Here is a 20,460-nt window from a genome sequence, read left to right as displayed (position 1 = left end):
AATTCGTAAGTAGAGGTACCACTGTATATTATTTATACCCCGCCCATCTGGCTGGGCCTCCCCAGCCACTCTGGGCGGCTTCCAACAGAATATTAAAATACAATAATCTGTTAAACATTAAAAGCTTCCCTAAACAGGGCTGCCTTCAGATGTCTTCTAAAAGTCTAAAAGCGAGGGAACGATATAACACCGGTCCTGAAAGACCTACATTGGCTCCCAGTACGTTTCCGAGCACAATTCAAAGTGTTGGTGCTGACCTTTAAAGCCCTAAACGGCCTCGGCCCAGTAGACCTGAAGGGGCGTCTCCACCCCCATCGTTCTGCCCGGACACTGAGGTCCAGCACCGAGGGCCTTCTGGCGGTTCCCTCGTTGCAAGAAGTGAGGTTACAGGGAACCAGGAAGAGGGCCTTCTCGGTAGTGGTGCCCGCCCTGTAGAACGCCCTCCCACCAGAGGTCAAAGAGAACAACAATTACCAGACCTTTAGAAGGCATCTTAGGGACCCAGGTGGCACTGTGGTTAAACCACTGAGCCTAGGGCTTGCTGATCAGAAGGTCGGCGGTTCGAATCCCTGTGACGGGGTGAGCTCCCGTTGCTTGGTCCCAGCTCCTGCCAACCTAGCAGTTCGAAAGCACGTCAAAATGCAAGTAGATAAATAGGAACCGCTACAGCGGGAAGGTAAACGGCGTTTCCATGTGCTGCTCTGGTTTGCCAGAAGCGGCTTTGTCATGCTGGCCACATGACCTGGAAGCTATACGCCGGCTCCCTTGGCCAATAATGCGAGATGAGCGCACAACCCTAGAGTCGGTCACGACTGGACCTAATGGTCAGGGGTCCCTTTACCTTTAGCTTTAGAAGGCATCTTAAGGCAGCCCTGTTTAGGGAAGTTTTTAATGTTTAATAGATTATTGTATTTTAATATTTCTGTTGGAAGCAGCCCAGAGTGGCTGGGGAAACCCAGTCAGATGGGCAGGGTATAAATGAATTCTTCTTCTTCTTCTTCTTCTTCTTCTTCTTCTTCTTCTTCTTCTTCTTCTTCTTCTTCTTCTTCTTCTTCTTCTTCTTCTTCTTCCTTTACAACAATTGGTTCTGGAAGTCTGTACTTAAACGGAAGCGTACTTAACCTGAAGCGAACTTTCCCATTGAAAGTAATGGAAAGTGGATTAATCCGTTCCAGACAGGTCCGCCGCGGAGTACTTAAACTGAAAATACTCAAACCGAGGCGTACTTAAACCGAGGTATGACTGTACATGGAGAATTCATTCATTTTCTCTGTCCTGAATCTTCCAACGTGCAGCTTCCTAAGATGTTCATGTATGAGTTCTTGTGTTATGAGAGAAGGAGGCATAATTTTAGAAACCTACATCATGCCACTTCCACCTTTTTTTTCTAAACCAAAACCTCCTGCAACCTTTCTTCCATAGGGGTGTCACTTCATCACTCCCTGGATCATTTTGGCTGCCCTGTTCTGAGCTTTCTGCAACTCTACAGTGAGAAGCAGCAATGAAGAACGGTTGCTGGAAACCGCAGGAGAGGAGAGAGAGCTCTTGTTCTCAAATCCTGCTTGCTGGTTTCGGACTGGGTCATCTTTTTGGCCACTCGGAGAACATGATGCTTGACTAGATGGGCCACTGGCCTCACCCAGCAGGGTTTATAGTATGTTAGAGTCCAGAAATCAAAACGGAGTAGTAGTAAATAAATAAATAAAATCCCTGCTTCTCTGCAACAGAACCAGGAACATGAAACTGCAGAGGATTCTTTGAATGAACAAACCATTCTAAGGCTCTATTTTTCTTTGTTTGCTTCCTGCATGAGGGGAGATCCTCTACACACACAGCAAGTTCCACTGGGTTGTGAGATCTTTGGAGGGTAAATTATAAAAGAAAAATTGAAGAGATCATTTCTTGTAGGATGATTCCACCATGAGTAATTTCTTGGCAGGTCAGACTTTCACAGAGGTGAAAAGGGAGACGTCAAGGGAGGCTGGAATGGGATGCTTCATGGAGCCTTTCCTTTGGCTGGGCCTAATCCCAGGTGATGAAGCTGGAGGGGGCCAAGCAGTAACTACTTTAGATAGAGGAGTGAGATTCTGCACCGAAATGAGAGAGGTCAGGGCAGTCAGAAAAGCAAAACCATCCAAGATGCACTCAACATATACTGAGGGAGGCACCTGGAAGCAGGGACCCATGTTCTCTAAGTTGGAAACGTTTAGGGGGGCAGCTGCCAAGAACCAGATCATTTGAATGACACTGGGGGATTTTTCTTGGCTTCTCAACTGCACCCAAGCCCACCATACTAAGTCAGTCAGATTGGAGAGCTGCTCACAGACAGCTCATGTTCTCCTCCTGCTGCATACTAACCCGCCCCCCAGAAATGCATACTCTACAGCTGTGTTTTTTTAAACATTTGTTGCATAACCCTTTTAACTTGTAAGGACAGGCTTTCCCTAATTAAACCCACCCAGGTGGTATGAGGCATCTCCATGCCACCAATCATTCTCTCTGCAGGGGGTGGGAGTTGAGAAGCACCGTAGCGGAACTATTTATTTTTTTGCAAAAAAGACAGATGAGCATCCTGGCAATTGCAGGGGCTGTTGGCTGGGTAACTCCACAAATTTGATTTGCAGCAACTCCCAGTAGAGATGGGAAAGCCCCCTCCCCCTGAAGGGTTGCTGGTGGTCAGTGACTCAGTGAGAGTCTGTTTCCTAAGTCCCTGAGCATTGAGAGCCCTGGTGTATCAATGGCGATTGATGGTTACTAGCCAGAATAGCTATACTTTGCCCTCCACAGTCAGAGGCAGTAATGCTTCTGAATCCCAGTTGCTGGAAACCAGAGGAGGGGAGAGGGCTCTGGTGCTCAGATCCTGCTTACAGGCTTCCCAGAAGAGGCATCTTTTGGCCACTATGAGAACAGGATGCTGGATTCGATGGGCCATTGTCCGGACTCAGCAGGGCTTTCCTTAAGTTCTGATGCTGCAAACATTTTTGAATGTGGAGATGCAAAGAGGTGGAGGGAACCTTCTTTCATATGTGGTGGACATGTAAAAGAGTATTGGGAAATGATCCATAATGAATTGCAAAAATATGTTTAAAAGTACTTTCCAAAAAAAAAACACAAAAAACCAGAGTCCTTTTGGTTGGGGATAATTCAGACTGAAATTCCCAGGTGTCAAAAAAGGTTATTTATGTATGCCACTACTGCGGCCCGTGTTTTGTTAGCCCCAAAATGGAAATTGAGCGAGGTCCCAACCAAAGAAGAATGACAACTTAAACTGACAGAATATGCACAGCTTGCAGATTTAACATATAGAATAAGTGAACAAGAAGAACATAGGTTAAGAGAAGATTGGAAAACATTTATTGAATATATGGGAAATAATTGTGTACAGCTGAAAACATGGGCAGCATTAAAATAAATTCAAGTGTAAATAAGTCTTGATGGATGCAATAATGGAATACTGAATGCTATACTTTCTGTAAAATATGCAGGGATTTATGATACGGTATGTAAAATGAACCATGGAAAGAGAAGAAGGGAAGTCATTGATATTTTAAAGATGCAAAAGTGAGTATTTTAAATTGTAAAACGGAAAATTTAATAAAAAAAATTATAGGGACATTTTTGAATGTGGTTAAATGAAGCTCAGACTAGACAGCTTGTTTTTGGAAATCTGCTCCTAAGCACTTTACCTAAGGAAACGGCTTCTGTTGGATTCCACTGCTCTTAGACCTTAGAATCATAGAATTCACATAGTTGGAAGGGACTCATCCAGTTCAACCCCCTGCAATGCAGGAATATGCAGCTGTCCCAGACGGGGGTCGAACCTGCAACCTTCGCATTATCAGCACCACACTCTAACTAACTGAGTTCAATTCCGGGCATAATTGTGTACTCAGGATTCAATCTCCTTGTCTTCAAGGGGGCTTTACTCCCAGGAAAGCATGTAAAAGGATTGCAGCTTCTGTGCAGCATAAAGAATACTGGACATGATTATACAGCAGTTTCAAGACTGAAATTTAAAATGAAAATAATAGCACTGCAATGTGCAAGCATAAGGCCACTCAACTCGCAGTAAAGTTAGAGCCCAGAGTATGGGGTCCTGGTGGGATGAATCAATGTGAAAAAAGTCCTGTGCTAATCTGGACCCAGTCAAAGGGCCAACTACCCCAGCCACCGCCTCTCACAGAAGTCAATGAGGTGCTTTTGGCAAGCCCAGAAGCTGGTCCAACAAATCTCTCTTGAGCTAGGGAGTTCCACAGGCTGGTAGCTGCAACAGAAAAAAGCTTGTCAACATGTTCCTACCATACATACTTGAGAGAAGGTGCTTGGACCCAGAGATGAGCCTCTCTACCTGAGCTAAGTTGGTGGCCCTGATTTCAACTTGGCCTTTTTACGTTGCCAAATGCGCCCTAGGACCTTTCGGTTGCGGGTGAGCGGGAAATCCAAAAACCACCAGCAAGTGATATGATTTTAATTCTATTTCTATGTACATTTTTACGATTCTTCTATGTTTTCAGCTTGTTCTGGTTTCTCTGCGCAAGCCGCCTTGCGTCCCGGCCTGGCAAAAGGCATGATAGAAATATGATAACGAAATTAATACGAATAATACTTTGCCGTGCCCTCCCAACGCCTTCTCTCTCCAGCACCCGCTGTTCCGAAGGAGGCAGGGCGGGGGGAAAAAGTGGGAAGAAACTGAGAAGGGGGGAACCCCCTTTCCCCCGCAGGTCAAGCCGCACGGCAGCCGGCTCTTCTCTCTCCTCGCCGGTAGCCATCGAGGGGCAGCCTCCTCCGCCTGCTCTTTCTCTCCACCCCGCCGAGCAAGGCAGGACAGGCAAGCAGTCCCTCCGGCGAGCAGAGGAGGGCGAAGCAGGCCAGCCCGCGCGCCCGCCGGGCGAGAGGCGCGCCCGGCCTTGGAAGCGCTGCCGGTTCCGGCGCAGCAGCCAGCCGGGGAGGAGAGAGAGAGAGAGAGAGCTTGGCCGGGCTGCCGACGGAACGCTCCCCCCAGCGGCTTCTCCCTCGCTCTCCTGCTCCGCTCGCAGCCGAGGGAAGCGCCGACGGCTTGTCTCTCCTCCCCCCGGGCATTCCCGGCCCTCTGGCCTGGGCGGAGGGGAAACCCCGAGGGGGAGGGCTCTACCTCCACCTCCGCCGCCTCCCTCCTGCCTTCCCAGGCCGAGGACTAGGAGCGCCCGTCGCTCGACAGCCAGCTTCAGCAGCCTTCCTCTGCAAAGCATCCTCCGTGCGCCCCGTCCAGCGCACCGGTCGCCACCTGCCCAGCCTCGATGGCGCGCCCCAGCCCGGAAAGCGGGGCGGCGGGGATGGCCCCCGGGCTGCTGCTCCTTCTACTCCAGCCTCTGCTGCAGCTGGGGGCGTCGGGGGCCGGGGAGCCGGAGCCCGGGCCGCCCTACGACGCGCTCTACGCAGCCGGCGTGGAGGCGCACTCGCAGGGGGACTTCGCCGGCGCCGTGCGCTTCTTGGAGGCAGCGCTGAGCGCCGAGCGCCGCCTGCGGGAGGCGCGCCTGGGCTGCGCGCTGCGCTGCCGTCGGGAGGCGCCGCTCAAAGAAGCTGAGCCGCGCGAGGATGCTGCCCGTCGGGACCTGCGCTTCTTCGGCGTGCTGCTCCGCCGGGCGCGCTGCCTGCGCTCCTGCCGCCGGGAAGCGCTGCCCGGTGCGGACTCCAGACACATCGCCAGCGACGAGGTGCGCGCGGATTTCCAGCGCAGGGTGCCTTACAGCTTCCTCCAGAGAGCCTACATCCAGGTAAGGGAGGAGGGTGCCCGCGCCTGTCTATGCCTCACCTGCGCACCTTTGCGCACGGAGGATCCCACTGGTGCCCTCATAAGTAATCATTGCGGCGTTGTTGTTGTTGTTGTTGTTGTTGTTGTTGTTGTTGTTGTTGTTGTTGTTGTTGCTGCTGATGTATTGCATTCATATTCCACCTTTTCCTGCAAAGAGCATAAGGATACATGGCTCCCCGTCCTCGTTTAACCCCCACAACAACCCTGTGAGGTAGGATAGCTTGAGAGGCAGAGACTGGCCCGCAGGTACACCTAGAAAGCTTCATGGCAGAGTGGGGGGATTTGAACCCAGGTCTTCTAGGTCCTAGTCTTCGTTTAATGCCCACAACAACAGCCCTGTGAGGTAGGTAAAGCTGAGAGGCAGTGACTGGCCCTCAAGGTCACCACTCACTCATGGCCGAGGGTGTAATTTGAACCCAGGTATCCCAGGAAGAGTTACAAATAAATTTGTTGCTTTTTTATTTCATAAAATTTGTACACTGCTTGACTGTATAACAGCCACCTCAAAGTGGTTTATGAAAAAGATAAAACAATAAAATGATCACTAAGAAAAGTGAACAACAATAATCTAAAACTTTCAAAAAGTTAATTTAACAACAGACTGAAACATAATGAATAAAACTTTATGCATTAATGTTTTGAAGCAGGTGTCAGAAAGAGTACAGTGAAGAGGCCTGCCTGAGATTAATAGGCAGGGAGTTCCAGTGTTTTAAAATAAAATGTTTAAAAGAGTCAAAGCAGGTGACACCTTTCGACCTATCCAGGTATGAGGGTTGAGGAGCCCATCTGGGTTGTGGGGCTGAGTAACCCTCTTGTTGGAACCCCCCCTCCCCCAGCTGCCACCCTTCCACACATACAAACTGGTTTACTTTGATTTTGTCATTGTTCTACTTCCAGGGAGGGGTCTCCAACCAACATGAGATGTGCTTTTCCCTTCAAATTGCTGTAGGTGAACCACCGGGGCGTGAGAGACACTTTTCCCACAGAGAGGGAAGTGCCATTGCTCAGTGGGTAGAGCATCTGCCATGGGAGACACTCCTGCGTGAAGTTCGGTCAGTGTAGACAATGCTGAACTTGATGGTCACATGGTCTGACCTGGTCCTATGTTCCTGCTTAGAAAAGGCCATACCTTTGTGCTGAACATCGCCTTTGCAGGCAGAATGTCCCATGTTCAATCCCTGGGAACGTCTCTTTCTTGAAACCCCGGAGAGCTGTTGCCAGCCATTGTAGACAATACTGAGTTAGATGGTCTGACTCTGCATAAAGCAGCTTACTAGGAGAGCTCATATCCAGCCAAGGGAGATGCCCTCATGCCCTGAGATGTCAGATCTCTCCCTCCTGCGTCCCATGTTGAGGTTCTCACCATCTGCTTGGAGAAGACCTCTCATCCTGGCTGCCCCTTGCATTCCCCCGCCAAGTCTTGCTTAGGAGGGAAGAAGACTCTTCCACTACAGCTGACTACTGCCCTCCACATTGATTGATTTATCCTCAAACATTTGTCCCATCCAGCTGTGCTCTTCCATATCTGCTCCACGGGGATATTTATATATCCCACCTTTTTGTCCAAGGTGCTCAAGGTGACATACGTATCCTCACAACAACCCTGCGAAGTAGGTTAGGCTGAGAGAGACAGGGAAGGGAAGGGAAGGCCATACCTCCGTGGTAGAACATCTGCCCTACAAGCTCTGTTCTACCAACTCCTGCCTGAAGAGCTGCTGCCGATCAGCTTCATGGCCAAGCAGGGATTTGAAGCCTGGCCTCCCAGCTCCTAGTCCAATACTCTAACCACTACACCACACCCACAGATGAACCATTGTTTTCACAACGCCTGGCTGTTTGGCAGCACCCAAAACTGGATGCTGAAAACTGTGTCTTCAGCTGCTTGAACCCCAGGAGGTCCCTGCAGTGGGCTTCCTTGAAGGTGAGAATTCCCACCTGTATCCACCTAAACATTAGGAAGAACTTCCTGACAGTAAGAGCTGTTCGGCAGTGGAACTTGCTGCCAAGGAGTGTGGTGGAGTCTCCTTCTTTGGAGGTCTTTAAGCAGAGGCTTGACAGGCATATGTCAAGAATGCTTTGATGGTGTTTCCTGCTCGGCAGGGGGTTGGACTGGATGGCCCTTGTGGTCTCTTCCAACTCTACGATTCTATGATCTTGAAGAACATTCCCACCTTTCCTACCCCTAACACTAAATCAGGTGACCACTTTAATACTTGTACCCAGTGCTATTTTTCTAGAAAAAGAGGTGGTGGAACTCATCCTGAACACCTCCCTTGTCCCCACCTGAGAGGTGCCGGAACTGAGTTCCAGCTGGAAAAAAAGCCCTGCTCATATCCTCAGTCATTCTGAAGACACCGTCCCCCTCTTTTGTGTCAGGTGAAAGGAGCCCCTGCTTTCTTGCTATCCTTTCTCCAGGGCAGGTTGCAAGGCAGTGACGGGAAGAGCTGTTGGGCAGTGGAGCGTGGACTACCTGGGAAGGTTGTGGGCTCTCCATCGATGGAGGTTTGTTAGGAGAGGCTGGAAAGCCATCCGTCAGGGATAACTTAGCTGTGATTCTGCATTGCAAGGGGTTGGAGAAGATGACCATTGTGAACACTTCCAGCTCTTCAATTGTATCATTCTGACACCTCAAGAGGGGTTCTTAATTGCTTGGCTGGGGTTGCAGTCCAAAACATCAGGAACGGCACCAGGTTGGCCTAATCCTTACTTTTAAAGCACTGTCGGAAGCAGGGGCCAAACATTGGCTCCCAGGACGTTTCCGAGCACAATTCAAAGTGTTGGTGCTGATCTTGAAAGCCCCAAATGGCCTCGGCCCAGTAGACCTGAAGGAGCCTCTCCACCCCCATCGTTCTGCCCGGACACTGAGGTCCGGCTCCGAGGGCCTTCTGGCGGTTCCCTCCCTGCGATAAGCCAAATTACAGGGAACCAGGCAGAGGGCCTTCTCGGTGGTGGCTCCCTCCCTGTGGAATGCCCTCCCATCAGATGTCAAGGAAAGAAACAACTATCTGACTTTTAGAAGACATCTGAAGGCAGCCCTGTTTAGGGAAATTTTTAATGCTTGATGTTTTATTCTGTTTTTAATCTGTTGAGAGCTGCCCAGAGTGACTGGGGAAACCCAGCCAGATGGGCGGGGTATAAATAATAAAATTATATTATTATTATTATTACTACGTCTCTTGTGTGTGTGGGGGGGGAGGCCATAAAGGTCATGGAGCCAGCCCCAGCGAGGCCCCCTCACAAAATCCACACTGTGCTTTTGCCCTAGGATCATCTTATTTCCTTTATTAGCATTTCTGACATCCCCCCCCCCCCCATTCACAGATGATCCCTTGGCAGGGAAAGGGATTAGGTCGCTATTTTCTCTGTAAGTGACCTGCGGCCGTCCTGCTGTGGGTTTGGACTGCGTCTGGACCTGAGGGTTAAGTTCCCGAAAGCCGTAGAGGAAATGAGGTTAGGCTCGGCTTCCTGCTGTGAATCCCGAACAATTGTTCCCCGGAGGGGGGTCTGAGTGGGTGGTTGGGTGGCTGCTGGTTATCTCTGCCCTTTCGCTTTCCTTTGTCTGGCGGAGGAGAGGGGTGGGTTTCAAAGAGGCGAGCGGGTGCTTTGTGTTCCACAAAACCCTGGATTACCCTTCATTTCTCTGCTGGCTCCTGGGAGCAGCCTGGCTCACAATGGTGGTTTGGGGAGGGAACAGTTCATAATAAATCAGGCTGCCCCCCCCCCCCACCTCACCCCCAGTTTAAGACATTGTGCATTTCTGAAGCTCTTACCTGGTCTAGAAGCCACAGTAGGCTTAGGCTGCAATCCTGTGCATAGTTTCTTAGGTGGAACCATAGAATTGTATGATTGGAAGGGACCCCCAAGGGTCATCTAGTCCAACCCCCTGCAGTGCAACAGTCTCATCCAGTGATCTCATCCACCACCTCCTGAGCAAGTGCGTTTCACTGTCCAACAGCTCTGACAGGAAGGCTTTGTGCATGCCACACATTTAAAGCACCCTGCCCCAAGGATCCTGGGAACTGTAGTTTATTAACCCTGCTGGGGGCTCTAGGCCTGCAGCGGATAAACTAAAGTTACGAGGATCCCTGGGGAGAAGGGGCAATGTGCGTTGTTTTTATTATTTTTATTATTTTTATTCATTACATAGCCTTCATCAGCAGCTCCCAGGGCAGGTTGCAATGATTCACAATTCAGAATTAAAAACAGTTAAAACATTAGGCGACATGAACCATTTCCAGCTGGTTCCAATAAGAATTGTGAACTTTTAAGAACCAGTGCCTAAGCTTGCATTTTTCTTTCTCCTTCCCTGTCTCCTTCTCCTTATGCGCCACGACTTTCTGGGATATGTGCTGCGTACGAGAGGCTGCTGTCTCTGGCCTCCTGGCTCAAAAACCTCCACCAACCCTACCCCATTGCCAGCATGTCACCTTTAGACCTCACCCACCCCTCCCCTCACAGCTTGTTCAACCCCTCCTTTCCCATCCCCTCACAGCTCCCCAAATCTCCCCTCCCCTATAGCTTGCCCCCAAAGCCCTCACAATTTCTCCCCCCCCCCCAATAATCACCATGTTCCCTCCACCACTTTGGAGGGTGGAGAGAATGAAAGGAGGATAACAGAGGAGTGAAGGCATTATTGACAGCTGGGAAGAATGAATGAATGAATGAATGAATGAATTAGAAATGCAGAAATACGTGGCCTGGTGGTCCCTGCCCGGACATTATTATAATCATCGTCATTCATTAAATGTACATAGCATTAGCACACTTCGTCCAACGATCCCAGGGCAGTTTACAACATAAGAACTTGTTCTTTATTGCATGCATATCGCACTTTCCAACCGTGATTCCAGGAAACGGTTCTCTCCCTCCCCCCCCCATTTAATCCCCAGAACAGCCCTGCGAGGTGGGTTAGGCCATGGCGGCACCCAGCGAGAGTTTCACGGCCGAGTGGGAGGGATTTGGACCCTGGTCTCCCAGGTCACAGTCCGACGCTCTAACCGCTATGCCACACTGGCAACATTGCAGATTTTGCAATGGCCCTGTGCCTGCTTGCGTGAAGCGCTGAGGGCGTGACACCCCATGTCAAGTGAAGATATGCACCGGGGAGAAGACAACCTTGGAGATGGCAAGGGAGGCTGACTCAGGGGGAATTTTCGGAGAAGGTCCCTCACAGGTTTTCCCCTCTCCCTTGGGCAACCTCCTGTGACTCAGCAGAACGCTTGGCCAAAAGCAACAAGCAAGTTTTGTGGGAATGTTTAAAGGTCTATCAATTCAACATTTCTTCTCTTCCTTTGGAAACTTACTCAAACTTTTTTTTTCAAAGAAATGCATGCTGGCACACCCCAGCTACACCCCTTTGACATTTTGCTTCTCCAGGAGAGATCTGCGGATCAGACACTTTTAAAAATCACACGCTGCTTACATTCCTCGCCGGATTACAATCAGGCACCGTTTCATTTGGCTGTTTCTGTTTAAGCTTGCCAATCTGCATGCAGGTACGTAGACGTGGCGCCATGGTCAGAGTGGGAGACCGGGGTTCAAATCCCCGCTTAGTCACAAACTATGTTTTGCAATTGTGGGCCGGTCACAGTCTCTCAGCCTAACCTCCCTCGCAGGGTTGCCGTGGGGACAGCATGGAGAGAGGGGAGAACCATGTAGGGTGCCTTCAGCTCCTTAGAGGAAAGGATAAATGTGCTTCTATTCTTTTTCATAGAATCAAAGAACGGCAGAGTTGAACGGGACCCCAAGAGTCATCTAGTCCAACCCCCTGCAATGCAGGGATCTCAGCTAAAGCATCCATGGCAGATTTGGGGGATGGGGAGAGATGAAAAGGAAGGGCGACAGTCTTTGGAAATGTGTTTACGTGAGCTATTGACAATAAAGATAAAAGCACATATTCCAAATGCTGAGTGTCCTGGTTCAATCCCAGGCATCTTCACTTAAAAATAGAATTAGCTAGCAAATTATGGGAAAGGCATCCTGGAGATTAGTTGCTAGCCTAAACCACTGAACCTCTTGGGCTTGCTGATTGGAAGCGGCACTTCGAATCCCTGCGACGGCGTGAGCTCCCGTTGCTCGGTCCCAGCTCCTGCCAACCTAGAAGTCCGAAAGCACACCAGGGCAAGTAGATAAATAGGTATTGCTGCAGCGGGAAGGTAAATGGTGTTTCTGTGCACTCTGGTTTCCGTCATGGTGCTCCGTTGTGCCAGTAGCAGCTTAGTCCTGCTGGCCACATGACCCGGAAATGTTGCCTGTGGACAAATGGCAGCTCCCTTGGCCTGAAAGTGAGATGAGCGCCGCAACCCCACAGTCGCCTTTGACTGGACTTAACCATCCAGGGGTCCTTTACCTAATTTACCTATATTGACTAGATCAATCCCTCCTTTTCTCCCCAAGGAGCTCAAGGTGACGTACAAATTTCTCTCCACCCTCATTCAATCCCCAGAACAACCCTGCAAGGTGGGCTAGGCTGAGAATAAGTGGCTGGCCCAGAGAGTTTCATAGCTGAGTGGGAACTGGAACCCGAGTCTCCCAGGTCCTTGTCTGACATTAACTGCTATGCCACAATGGCCCCCTTGATGCTGAGCTTGAAATGAAGTGAATCTGTTGCATCCTAAGGACCGCCCCCTTCATCAACAGCATCCTGTTCTCACAATGGCCAGCCTTAATCAGGATTCGAACACAAGACCAATACTCTGCCCTCCTGTGCTTTTCAGCAACTGGGATTCTGTAGCATGGCTGTCTCCAACCGTGGTGGCAGAGCTGAGCCATCACAGCCAGAAGCCCATCGATAGTCATCTCGATGAATTTGTCTAACCCTCATATAAGCCCAAGGGGCACAGCAGATTTATTCATTTACGCCGGCTGCCTCGGCCTATAGAGCGAGATGAGTGCGCAACCCCACAGTCATCCGCAACTGGACCCTAATTGTCAGGGGTACCTTTACCTTTACCTTTTAATGGCATTTAGTTCTCTTCGGGGGAAGAGTGAGGCAATAAAGGGTTTAAAAAGGAGAGGGCAAGTGAAATTAGGTCAAAATGTTGCAGAATCAAAAACGTTTTTTAAGTGGTGGTGATGGAACACTCTCTTGGAGGTGACCGAACAAATCTTTCTTGAGGCAGGGAGTGCCACAGTTCCTCCCACTGGGTGCAGCCTGGCAGTAGCCACTCTCCCTCGATTCACTTTTCTGGCGGCATTTTTTGGGGTGCTTCCAACTAGATGTCAAGCCAGACTGAAGCGCAACAACCACCCCTTGGAAAACTTTGCTCTGCATTTTTAAAATTCTGTGTAATTGCTAGACTAATTTCAGAGCTTTCCATTCTTTGTATTGCCTATTGTTCCAAGTCCCACACAACAAACGTTGCAGCAAACCAAGGCATAATTCCTTTCGTAATAAGGAATCTGTGCTATTCGCTGGCATTTAGTTCTGGAGTAATCCTGTTCAGCCAGAGAGAAGTTCTGGCTGGCCTCGGTTCCTGCTGGAAACTCTCTGAGCAAAGCTGTCAGTCGGAGGACTCGGCCCTGGATAAATATCGCCCTGCGCAGGATGGTTAAAATTAATATGGGACAAAAATAAACCACGAGGGACTAAAGATGCTTCAGTCTGGCTAGATGCATCACCAGAGAACGTTGGCCAAGTATATGGAAAAAGATCAGAAACTCTGAATCAGCCAGACAGCTGCCATCTAGCATGCAAACATGCCAGGCATTCAAAGGAACTTTCATTTGCAAATTACTACATGTGCTGGGGCTTGCTTCTTGAAAATGCTTGATCATTTTCAAACTATGGGGTGTGGTTAAACTACGGGACTCACTTCCACAGGAGGCAGGAAGGGCCACCAACCTAGATGGCTTCGAAAGAAGATCAGGCAAAAAAGTTCACAGAGGAGGAAGAGAGGCAGCCATGCTTCTGAATACCAGTTTCTGGAAACCGAAGGAGGGGAGACGGCTCTTGTGTTCGAATCCTGCTTGTGGGTTCCCCTTTGGGGCATCCAGTTTGCCACTGTGAGAACAGGATGCTGGACTAAGTGGCCCTCATTGGCCTGATCCTGCAGGCTCTCCTGAGGTCCAGCACTGAGGGCCTTCTGGCGATTCCCTCGTTGCAAGAAGCCAAGTTGCAGGGAACTAGGCAGAGGGCCTTCTCAGTGGTGGCGCCTACCCTGTGGAACACCCTCCCAACAGATGTCAAAAAGGAAAACAACTACCAGACTTTTAGAAGACATCTGAAGGCAGCCCTGTTCAGGGAGGCTTTTAATGTTTGATAGATTATTGTGTTTTATTCTTCTGTTGGAAGCCGCCCAGAGTGGCTGGGGAGACCCGGCCAGATGGGCGGGGTATAAATAATAAATTATTATTATTATTATTATTATTATTATTATTATTATTATTATTATTATTATTACTATGTTCTTAGCCCAATTCCTGAATATTGCATAGTGCTCAGCGGGGATTTTGAAAGCCTTCCTCCGACCTATTCCTCCCTGTGCCTCTCGACACATTCTGCTCCCAAACCATCTGGAAACATGAGGGAAATTAGCAAGCATTGAACCACAGATTGTTGCTGAATAAATCTTAACAGACTAGTTAACAGATGTTAACAGACTAGTTAACAGATCTGACTGGCTCATCAATGCAAACGATTCCTGCATTGTAGCAGGTTGGAGAGAGAAATTGCAAAAAGTAACAATAGAATCACAGAATTGTTGAGTTGGAAGGGATCCCAGGGGCCACCTAGTCCACCCCCTGCAACACAGATATCGCAGCTAAAGAATGTCTGGCAGATGGCCATCCAGCTTCTGCTTAAAGACCCTCCAAAGGAGCCTGTCCCACTGTCAAACAGCTCTTACCGTCAGAAAACACTCTTCCTAATGTTTAGTCAGATATCTCATCTCCTTGTAACTTGAATGTATTTGCAAAATGCCATCCGCACTGCTGTTTTGCAGGAGGGGTGTGTGTGTTGTTGTTGTTAGCAGGACCTAGGGCTGGATTTCGGTTTGATGATTCCCTAAGCTCCTGAAGGTAATGGGGCCCTTTATATGTCCAGCTGTCCTTTGTCAACAACAAATTGTCTCTTTTTTTGTGTTGAATATATGCTATATGGTCATTGATGGACCCAATAGGTATCTAAAGCCATTTGCACATCACAAAAGATGTATTTTATCAAAGTAATTGTTGAACTGAAATACAATTAAGAAGAAGTATATTAATGGTGAAATAATTATTAAGCTCTAACGTAAAATGATTTTTTATTCATAACAAACTTAATAATGCAAACACATTGGCATTTGGCAATAACAAAAGTTCCTTTAGAAACACAATTTAGAAAGACTCATAATCTAGTCTCTAGAAACTTGCTATAACACGAAATAATAATAGGTGTAAATATATGATGCAAACTACTAATAATTATATAAAGCTTTATTAATATGAAATTAAGTGTTATAACTTGTACAATGCAATGGTTTGGGAACCAAGGTACCACAGTATATAGAAATGAGCAAATGAGTGATATTTTCAGGAGCAGGCTAGCAGGCGGGGCCCATGACTTACATCCTAGGAGCCTACACAACACAACACAAAACACTGTTGCTGTATGTAGGCTTTATTTTATTTGTTTTTTATCTTATATTTTTGAAATGTACATCCAGGTTTTTTTCCTTTACAGTGGTACCTTGGTTTGCGGACCCGATCCATTCCAGGGTGCCATTCACACCCCGAAAAGTCCGCAACCTTTGACCATTTCAAACCTTTGACCATTTCTGCGCATGCGTGAAGCACGCAGAATGCTTTTGCGCATGCGCACGTGGCGAAACCCAGAAGTAAATGCTTCCGGGTCTGCCACGTTCGTAACCGGGAAAAGTGCAACCCACAGCGGACGCAACATGAGGTATGACTGTACATTTTTGTGGGGCCCCCAAGAGCTTGTTTAGCTTATACATAAATCCAGCACTGGCAGGAGGAAGGCATCTGAGAGGGATTTCTTAGCCGTGCCACCTATCTGAACCAACACCCCGCACTTTCCTCCCCCCCCCGCCAAGTCAAGGAAATCATTAGCAAGCTGTGCAGCAGGCTGGCATCAAAGGATTTGGGGTCAGCCACTAAATGATCACAGTGGTCAAAATAGCCTAGCCGCCTGCCTCTCCCCACAGGGCCTCCCTGGGCTGCCCAGCGTATGAAATGGCCTTTTGTTTTCTGCTCGGGGCGGGATGCAAAACCCACGCCTTGACTGGCAAATGTGGCCGAATGTGGCCTCAGCCTGCGGGAGGGTGAAGAAGGGTGGAGAAATGTTTCCCTCCAGCTTCTCCTCCCTTTAAAAGCCACGGTTCTCTCTCTGTGTGTGATAGAGATGGGGTACATTGTAGGGGCAGCAGCAGATGCTAAAAAAGTCCTCAGACGCAGGCCCGTGACACAGATGTGTCTTTCAGAAGGTTCAGGGGTGTGTGTTGGAGGCCTCCCTGCCACAGGACTTTGCAGGGGGGCCAGGCACCCCATAAGGAAGGATGGGGCAGAATTCGATTCTGTTTCTGAAACTATACACGAACTGGAATGCAGGCATCCTTTGGTGTTTGCATTTTTCTGAATTTTGCAGTGCACTTTTCCAAACAGGCCATGTGCTCACAACTAAAGTGTTTGTGTCAGGGTACATATTAGCAAAAGGTAACATAAAAAATGCATTATATATTGGGAAATGGCTTTGCAAAAATGTTAATATTAGGCAAGGATTGCATAGAAAAATGTGTAAACTACTTGAAATTATTGCTGTTGTCATAGCTGTTGTTGTTGTTGTTATTATTATTATTATTATACATCACCTTTCCCCCTGATGGGCTGAGGGATTTCTACGAGGCCTTTTGGTGTTTTGGAAACTAATGTGAAAATGTGAAGAACTGGAAAAACGAGAAACCAAATGTTAATTAAGTACCTAACCTTCACCCTAAGGTCTCTGGGCGCATTAGAGCATTAAAACATGATATATATATATATATATATATATATATATATATATATATATATATATATTAAAGGGACCCCTGACCATTAGGTCCAGTCGTGACCGACTCTGGGGTTGCGCGCTCATCTCGCATTATTGGCCGAGGGAGCCGGCGTATAGCTTCCAGGTCATGTGGCCAGCATGACAAAGCCGCTTCTGGCAAACCAGAGCAGCACATGGAAACGCCGTTTACCTTCCCGCTGTAGCGGTTCCTATTTATCTACTTGCACTTTGACGTGCTTTCGAACTGCTAGGTTGGCAGGAGCTGGGACCGAGCAATGGGAGCTCACCCCATCTCAGGGATTCGAACCTCTGACCTTCTGATCAGCAAGCCCTAGGCTCAGTGGTTTAACCACAGCGCCACCTGGGTCCCTATATATATATATATATATATATATATATATATATATATATATATATATACAATTTTTAAAAACTGTAAAAATAAGGTGGATCCTAAAATGGTACACCTGAAGTTTCAAATGCCAGGGTGAACAGGTGCATCTTCAAAATCCTCTGGAAGCTGTACAGTGAAGGTGGAAGGTGCACCGCTCAGGGGAGGGAGTCCCATAGCTTAGGGGCTGCCACAGAGAAGGCCCTTTCCTGGCACACCACCCCCAAGCCTCTGAGGGCAGAGGAACCATCAAGGGGGCCACCCTCTTCTGATCTCAGCCCATTTGTCCATTCCCTACCTGTGAGCAAGGTGTTGTTTTGAAATGGTTAAACGGGAAAGAGGGAAGTGGCCAGAGATCTTGGGCTCCAGGCCTGGAGGTTCAAGCAGGTGCCTCCTTCAGAAAGCCATTCTGCACCTCTTCATCGTAGGAATTCGGCATGAGGAATGTGCAAACACAGCCAAGCGTTTTGGGATAAGCAAGTTTGTTCTTTTCCTGACTCTGTTTGGTGTGTTTGAGTTTCTAATCTTTAATGAGGTGAAAACCCTCCGCAGGGAGGGAGCGTCACTGGGGAGTTGGCACAAGGCTCTCGCCTCCTTTGTCTGGAGGGTCTCGGGCGAGGCGATGAGCTCTGAGCACTGGGCCGAGCAAAAACAGGCGGAGCAAAATGCACATGTCAGCTGTTAGGTGCAGCGCATGACTGAGTGTGGTGGAAACATTGGAGCCACAGTGGAGGAGCACCTTGCCAAAGCATCTCTGGGCAAAACAAAACAGGCGAGGGAGATGCTCGCTAGAGGAGAAAAGGTTGAGCCGGGACCTGGCAGGGGATGAATACATCTGAGGTTTTGAAAAGCAAAAACCAAACCATTGCTAACCAAACCGCCAGCTTAGGGACAATGAGAGTTTTGCAGTGCACACGCATATTTGTAAAAGTACATTGTCTGCGCTCTCTGTTGTTTTTCACTCCTGTGAGTTGCCAACTATTGGCCACAGTGGTTGTGTTCCTCCTCCGCAGTTGGAGGTAGCAGTGCCCCTGAAAGCCACTTACTGGAAACCACAAGGGGGGAGAATTGCCCTTGTGCTCGGATCCTGCTTGCTGGTTCCCGTCTGGTTGGCCACTGTGAGAACAGAACAATGGCCTCAACGGGCCTTTTCTTATATTGTTAAAATAATGTTGCTTTAGAAAATCCTGCAGTTTTGACAGGCATTTTTAAAAAAGCGGAGGCACAGAGGTGCTGGGCCAAGGGAGTTAAGAACATAAGAAAGTAAAGCCATACAAGTTTGTGGCCATCACTGCCTCCTGTGGAAGCAAGTTCCATAGGTTAACAATGTGCTGCGTGAATAAGTCATTCCGTTTGCATGACCTGAATCCACGAGTTATGAATGAATGATAATAATTTTTCTCTATCTGTTTTCTCCATGTCGGGCATCATTTTATAAACTTCTATGATGTTGCCTCTTACACATCTTTTCTCTGAACTAAAAAGTCCCTTCTCTGAACTAAAAAGCACCCTTTCCTCATAGGGGACTCGCTCCGCCCCCTTGATCTCTTGCGTTGCCCCTTTCTGAACCTTGCCCAACTCTACAATATCCATTTTTAGGAGAGGCGACCAGAATGGGATGCATTATTCCGAATGCAGTCGCACCCTCTGGGTTTATATTGCTAGAATACCGGTTTTGTTCATTTCTCAGGCTAATATCCCTTCCTTCGGATTATGAGGGATGATCCTATTTTCCCCTGCAAGCCACACAGGAGCCTGCTTGCCAAAAGGCTTATGGAGAAGTAGATAAAGATCGATCTAGTCCAGGCATCCCCAAACTGCGGCCCTACAGATGTTTTGGCCTACAACTCCCATGATCCCTAGCTAGCAGGACTAGTGGTCGGGGAAGATGGGAATTGTAGTCCAAAACATCTGGAGGGCCAAAGTTTGGGGATGCCTGATCTAGTCCATGTCGGTCCAGGGCCTGGGAATGAGATCTTTGTGGCGCAAATTTCCCTGGAATTGGACGATGAGTGACCTGCCTCTCGGGACCCATTTCTTCACAGGCTCTGCAAAACATACACTGGAAAAATAACTTCGCCCTGTAGCACAGGGTTATCCGTGGGCTTGTTTTGAAAACATTGCATCCCTGCTATTTTAATAAGCGACCATCTCTTTTCCAGGGTTATTTCCAGAACTCTTCTAGTTTACAAATGTGCTTCATAAAGCCCTTTGAAGTTTTCATGGCCCTGGGGAAAAAAAATGCATTAGAGCTCAGCCCCGAGAGACAGCGTTGGCTAAATTCTAGCCTTGCAATCTAAGAGATTTGTTCCTCCTAGTCCGCTCCTAAGAAATGTAGACTGTGCACATGGCAGCTGTATGCGGAGAATGAAATGAGAGCTTTCAGATAAGGAATTAATGGTTCCCAAACCCTTTTTGGCTTGCATCCCTCCAAGGGCTACCAATCATCCTCTATCCTGCATAAACTTAGGAGACTGTGAGCGGCTCCCTCTTAACCCAGCAGGTCTCTGATCCTTTAAGTAGCATCTATAAAAAGCACATTTCTATAAAGGGCTCCCATGGAAAGTTTGGCGGTTCCAGCTGAGGTGGTCCTTTGGGAGTGGCTGGCTTGCCTTCGCTGAGTAACGGATGAGACTGCAAGGTGAAATGATGAGGGCTAGAATTCCGTCACTCTTAAGAATATATAATTATACAAATTGGTATCCTTGGGGTTGAAATGCAATCGCCCATCGTTGCACATCTGGGGAATACCGACCCAGATGCAAATATAGAAGGATAATGATTTCTAGCCTAGTAGCAGTGTCACAAATTCAGCTCAGCAAGTTTACATCAAAGGCAAGGCAGGAGAGAAAAGTTAGAATGAGAGTCACTTTTCCAAATGCACATCCAGATGCTTTTTAATCTCTTAGTGTGTCTCACTAATAATAATAATAATAATAATAATAATAATAATAATAATAGTAGTAACAATAACAATAACAATAATTTTTATTTATATCCCGCCCTCTCCAGCCAGAACTGGGCTTAGGGTGGCTAACATCAAAATATATAATACATTAAGACATAAAATTCAGCAATCATAGAATCATAGAGTTGGAAGAGACCACAAGGGCCATCCAGTCCAACCCCCTGCCGAGCAGGAAACACCATCAAAGCATTCTTGACATATGCCTGTCAAGCCTCTGCTTAGGTAAAGGTAAAGGGACCCCTGACCATTAGGTCCAGTCGTGACCAACTCTGGGGTTGCGCGCTCATCTCGCATTATTGGCCGAGGGAGCCGGCGTA

At 48.2% G+C, this 20,460-nt stretch overlaps 1 protein-coding gene across 1 annotated transcript in view; it reads left to right on the top strand.

The window, feature by feature from the left end:
* Positions 1-4,934: 4,934 nt before the first annotated feature.
* The window catches only part of P3H2 (prolyl 3-hydroxylase 2), a 109,648-nt gene continuing 94,122 nt past the window's right edge, over positions 4,935-20,460 (top strand). Inside the window, exon 1 of the mRNA XM_060274256.1 lies at positions 4,935-5,753. Within this exon, the coding sequence (XP_060130239.1) occupies positions 5,277-5,753 (477 nt within the window). The 5' untranslated portion in view covers positions 4,935-5,276. The remainder of the gene's footprint in view (positions 5,754-20,460) is intronic.

The sequence above is a fragment of the Zootoca vivipara genome, chromosome 5, assembly GCF_963506605.1.
Source record: "Zootoca vivipara chromosome 5, rZooViv1.1, whole genome shotgun sequence".
In the NCBI taxonomy this organism is placed as follows: Eukaryota; Metazoa; Chordata; class Lepidosauria; order Squamata; family Lacertidae; genus Zootoca; species Zootoca vivipara.
This window is presented reverse-complemented; position numbering and strand designations above follow the sequence as displayed.